General features: G+C 43.5%; 1 protein-coding gene across 2 annotated transcripts in view; it reads left to right on the forward strand.

The window, feature by feature from the left end:
• Window positions 1-4799, forward strand: part of MISP (mitotic spindle positioning) — a 30090-nt gene extending 25291 nt beyond the window's left edge. For both annotated transcript variants that reach the window (XM_063290699.1, XM_063290700.1), the window contains exons 3-5: window positions 1032-1219; window positions 2943-2981; window positions 4044-4799. In XM_063290699.1, coding sequence (XP_063146769.1) covers window positions 1032-1219; window positions 2943-2981; window positions 4044-4139 — 323 coding nt within the window. In that variant the 3' untranslated portion in view covers window positions 4140-4799. The remainder of the gene's footprint in view (window positions 1-1031; window positions 1220-2942; window positions 2982-4043) is intronic.
• Window positions 4800-6000: the final 1201 nt, after the last annotated feature.

The following is a 6000-nucleotide window of genomic DNA, read 5'->3' on the forward strand; positions in this document are numbered from 1 at the left end:
CAGCACGTTGTTTTGCTCCCAACCCAAAAATACAATGGAAAAAATAAAAATTTTCAGCCCCGCCTCCTGGCAGCAACATTCCTGTACCCCATGTTTATCTACACCAGTGTTTTTCAACCCTGGCCATTTTAAGATGTGTCCACACATCTTAAAATGGCCAAGGCTGAAAAACATTGACCTGCACAAAGTGTATAAAAACAGAATTGAAGTTTAGCCCCTGGACACTTTACTTGCCTGTACGGTTCCTGTTGCTTTTATCAGAGCCATACGAAGATCAATGCTGAATCAAAGCATCCTTTTTCAAACAGAACCCAACTTATGGAAGTGACTCAGGCCTCCTCTGACATTCTATCAAGCAAGGTATTCAGGTAGACAGCCTCTGTACATGGAGGGTCATATGGCTGTCTACTAGCAGCCCCGACAGCTTTCTCTGCAAATTGGCCCAGGTCCTTTTTTGAACCAAGCCAATGTCACTTGCAGGCCCTGTGACCCAGTACTGAATTTACTTTATGTCCAAAGGGCTTCCATCAGCCCACATTCATTGTTCCAGGAGGTTCAAAGTCAAAAGGAACAGCAGGAGGCAAACTGGACACCATGTCAATCACACAGGCAGCTATTATGTAGAGCAGCCAGGTTTTCTTCCTCCAAGTAAAACATTGACTGAGGGCCTGAAGAGAGTTCAGATGTGGATGGAGCTTTTGTGAAAATAAAAATCCCCCTCCCCTCATTTCAGAACAGCCAAAGAATTAAGCTCCACAATGGCAGCCATTAACTGGATCTGCCCTAATTTTTTTTTGCATCACTACTATTATTTTAAAAATATTCACAGACCTGCCAGTTGCAGGCAAAACATCATGTCCAGTTGGCCATCAGAGGAGAACAATGACCATGAGAAAGCCCTGAGTTCAAATTTCACTCCAATACAAACTCCTGCCTTTCTGCTCTCTACTTGACTCCTCCTAGGATTAGCAAGGGCTTTGTGAAGAAGTGGCTTGGCTGGACCTTAACACTCTTGCATTCTTCCTCCTCAGCTACATCAGGAGATGCTGGCTGGTACCCTGTCTCCTCTTCGCCTGTTTTTGTTCCTAATTCACCCGTAAGGTTACCTACTTCACCCATCTTGTATCGAACCAGTTTGGCAACAAATGCCCCTGAATCAAACTTCAGAACGTGCCAGACTCCAACACAATCCTGGGTGAGGCCAAAGGAGGAAGGGAAGGTAATGAATGGGGAGAGATTTGAATGAACAGGGGTTAGCCAAACTCATGCAGATAGAGGAGATTCTCGCAACAGCAGTTGGTCAGGATGGCTACATGAAGCTTCCAGGATCAGAGGTAGCCTGTCTCAAAATCAGTGTTTCTCAACCTTGGCAGCTTGAAGATGTGTGGACTTCAAATCCCAGAATTCCCCAGCCAGCAGGGATGCATCAGTGGACCAGCAGGGCTGGCTGGGGAATTCTGGGAGTTGAAGTCCACACATCTTCAAGCTGCCAAGGGTGAGAAACACTGCTCAAATTACTTCTGGCCAAGGATCAGCAGCAGAGAAGAAGATTTAGTACCTTAAAGACCAGAAGGATGTTTCTGGCTGCTGTTAGAAGCAGTAAGACTAATGGATACGCAGGCTGATCCATGATGGAATCACAGAACTGCTTTCTTGAAATAAATTCTTGGCACTCAGTTACCATGTGCTACACACAATGGCCATGTTGATGAGACCAGAGCTTAGATCTATGATGCATGATGCGTAACATCACATTATGCCAGAATGTGGTTAGTTGTTTGGGGATCACATGTGTTTTGCCAACCTGGGTTTAGGGTAAAATGTCTTACATCAAAGTAACCTGGGTCTTCCACTTCTAGTGCAGCACCTTCTTCACTAGATCCCCTTGGCTCTTGGGCTGAGAGGGACAGATTGGCCCAAAGCATCTCAGGGAACTTCTGTAGCTAAGTAGAATGTGGGTTTCCACAATGTCAGCCCAACATTGTGATTATTATTCACAATGTAATTTGCTTCAGAAACATCCTGATAAATTGTAAGTTTCTGAACATAAATAAAATGGACTGATGCTCTTTGAACATTCAGTTCACATATGGAATGGCAAAACCTTTTAGGGTGGATGTAATGCTCTACATAAAGCAGGACTGGGCAACCTTTTTTAAGCTGGGGGCTGAATATTCTCTTTGCGCCCTGCCCAGGGACCACAGAGGGTGTGGTCAGTGGTGCTGTGACATCATCAGATGGGCAGGGCTGGCTTTGACTTGGGTAGGTATAAGGGGCCTCAGATCTGACATTTTGCTACTTAACCCCAACAAGAAATAAATGCCCCCAAACTGCTCCTTAACCCCACTAATCAAAAAAGTTCAACATGCTCACACTCACCTTCTCTGGAGGGGCTCTGGGGGCCACAAATGGGGGTACTGAGGGGCCAACAATGACCTGCAGGTGGTGGATCGTCCACATCTAAAAGTAAAAGGTTGGGACTGATTTAGAGGCTTTGTTTCAAATCAGACAACTTCAAGAGGTTTTGTTTTGTATTTCTGTCTTTGTAATTGATTAAAATTAAATAACTCCTTTTTGCAGCCCCCTCCCCCATTTCTGCTATTAAAATCCACCAAATATCAATGGCACACGTCTACTTTGTGGGACAGGGAGGGGGTAAAACAAGTAGAAAAATGTTAGCTGTGTTATGAAACCAACGAACAAAGTAGAAAAAAAAAAGGCTGAAAATTCTCTCCCTCATGATGCACACTCAGGCTTGTAGTGCCCAAAATGATGCTTTAAAAATGTGCCGTGCTTGGGTGCAAAAAGGCTGCCAGTCGTGAACTGCACAAGGTCCATTTTAGCCTAAAAATATTGGAGAACAGTCAAGTTTTCCCATAGTTTGCTAATTTTTGGTTTTAACTCCTGCCTTCTAACTTCTTGTCCCTTTTCACTTTTTCCAGTATGCTGGAATTGAACTCCACGATGAGATTGACAGTGAGGTAAAGTAAGCTTTCTGGGGAGAAGTTTATCTTGGCATTGCTTTTGGGTGACAGGAAGGAGATACTAGTTTGAGGACCTTTCCCCCTGGCATCTAACCACCTGCTCTGGGCACCACTTTTATCTGCTGTTTCCCTGGACAGTGCCTTCATCTCATCCCTGGCCCATACTCCAGACAGTCAGAAGTTATTCTTAGCTATTTTGGGGTTAAAGTAATGTTTTCTCCTTAAGCAACCAACAAGCCACAACAGTTTTACCACAGGTAAAATTGGTTACACTTCACTATGTTGGCAGTGGCATGGTCAGGTACCCCCTCCCTTATCAGCTGTTGTTCAGGCTGTCAACTACAGTATTTAGGCCAGTGTTTCTCAACCTTGGCAACTTTAAGATGTGTGGACTTCAGCTCCCAGAATTCCCCAGCCAGCATAGTTGAAGTCCACACATCTTAAAGTTGCCAAGGTTGAGAAACACTGATTCAGGCTCTGGAAAGAGCTTGGCAAGTAGACAGACATCTCTCCTGTCCCTTGCTACATCTCCCAAGCCTTGATCCAAGGCTGGAAGAGGTGGCAGCTGAAGGGGACTGAGTTCTCACAGACAGCTAATCCCGTAGGTCTAGCTTTCTTGAAACCTTTGCCCATCACAGCAAGGTCTCCAGGGTTATTTCCAATCTATTCAATCTCTGATTCTAAGCTGAGTTTAGTCCTGGTGACTAAATGGACACATCATATAATTTTACTGGTGACAGTATAGAAATGGTTTGCTCTTGCCTTATTCTGGAGTGTTTTTTTGACTCAGTCTGCAGCCCTGAGATGACCTAGTGATCTCCCATCCAATTACTGACCAGATCCAATCCTGCTTGGCTTTTCTGGGGGGCCAGTCAAGGTCTTAACATACTGCTATGTACTGGGCCTAATGGTGGATCTTAAAAACTGTATCTGGGTATGGCTAAACTGTGACTCAGCATCCTGTCTGTCTGTCTGTCTGAGTGTGTGTGTGTGTGTGTGTATGGAAAGGCTGAGACAGGAGTGTTCCTCCTATCTGATGGAATCTTTCCTTTATCACAGGTTGTGAAATCCATCAAGCCAATCTGCCGTAGGAGCGTCCTGGCTCAGCTTTGGGAGACGGGGCAGATCCGGAACATAGACGATGACAGTGACTGATGAAAACACCCCTGTTGTGTTAACGCAATTCAAGAAAAGAATCAGATCTGCCAAAATGGCTCCAGGCATGGTGCCACCAGGGCTTCCTTCTGTTTTTTACACATTTAAAAATTCCCTCCACCCTTTTTTAATTTAATTCAGTGATTGGGTCTTGCTGACTAACCTACATGCAGTCACAGAAGTTTGTTTCTTCGATTATAAGATGCTCTCCTTGGTTCTCCACAGTAGGATCTGATCCTGCTCACAGTTTCTGTGGTACCCATTTCTATCCCAAGCCTGCTACCAGAGTTGGCCCCTGTCTGCCATTTCCTTAAGGCTCTGATGGCCTGAAATCCAGAGAAAGGCTTTGTAAAATCAGAGATTATAACTGCCCGGCAATCTTTTAATCTCTGTACTTTTCAGTTAAACACTGGCTGGAAGAAAAGGTGGCAAGCAGGAATAGAAAAAACAAAACAAAACAGAATACAGAAGTGAAGTTAATTTCTCATCTTCTGGTGCATGGACTTGCTCATCACTTAAGTTTCAACTTCTTAGGAAGATCTCAGTGGCTTGGACATTTGGCAAATAGTTTGCACCTTCTGTGTATGTTTCAGTGCATATTTAGTCCTGTTTTCTTGAGAGCATAACTCCTAAAATTCCCAGTTGGGAAGACTGTGTTGACTGGGAATCCTGGGAGTTGCAGTGCCAACACATCTAGAAGGTACATAGTTAGGGAAGGCTGGTCTACAGGCAGGCAGGTGTACAGTATGTCAGATTAACTTTGCTCTGCTTTACCCAGTAATGTCCTCTTATGATTAAGCAGGTAATATGAACACAGGATTCTGCAAAGCTGTGTGCAGCAGCAACAGCAGAAAGCTTCAAAGGGAATCCTAGTTTCTTTGTAAGGAAAAATATAGCCAGGGACCTCCTGCATTTTGTATATTATTATTACAGTGCTTCCAAATAGAGAGTGCCTAACCTTTTCTGTCTGAAGACATTCTGCAGCTATTCCTGCTCTGTCGACAGATTCTCTGGTTTAAGAAAAAAGACAAGAAAGGTAGAAGGGTTATAAATGGAAGATGACTTCATCATTTTCACATGGCTTCTTCCATCTTTTTTCTTGCCTCATGCACAGAATGTTAATGGCGGGAGAGGGAATGGAACAGTAGCAAAAGGGCAGCCTATGAAATTGGGATGCTTAGGTCAAACAGATTTGCATTAAGTTGCTCATCAAGGAGAGCCTTCTCTCAAATGCATGAAAGCACAGATAAACTACCTGTATAATTTCACAAGACCAACTATATTTCTTTCCTTCTTTCCTTGGATTTATCCACAAAATGGCCATCCTAGTTCAGCTTACAGGGTACCATACAAACAGCTAGTGTTCATTTTACTCTGAAATCTTATATGGTCTTTCCTGGAAAACAAATTACAAATCTCTGAATTGGTGGTCCCTTTCAAGAAAAAAACAAATAAATTAAGTATCTTGGAGGCTGAACCCTTACCAATGCACTCTTAACACATGCCCAACCAAAATGAAATATCAGCCTGCTACAGCCTTCCACTATCTTTAACGTTATTGCTTCCTGGGCCCTCATAGGAAAATGTTTTGGGCTGAAGGATCAAGAGAAACTGTTGGAACATGGAGGATACATAAGCAAAGTGCATGGGATGAGTAAATTTACAGTAAAACTTTCTATCTGGTACTTTAACGAAAGATGTTTCAAATGATGTTCCAAGGAATCCTTGATCAGATTCCGTAAGAGAGCCCATTTTCCACAAAGCCTTTTGATCAGGGGTTCTGGGAATTTTTTAATTAACAGGTTCCACGGCCTGAAATTTTTTGAAAACTCCTGGAGTAGCTGATAGCTCACAGAGTTAA

Source organism: Candoia aspera, chromosome 1 (assembly GCF_035149785.1).
Source record: "Candoia aspera isolate rCanAsp1 chromosome 1, rCanAsp1.hap2, whole genome shotgun sequence".
Lineage (NCBI taxonomy): Eukaryota > Metazoa > Chordata > Lepidosauria > Squamata > Boidae > Candoia > Candoia aspera.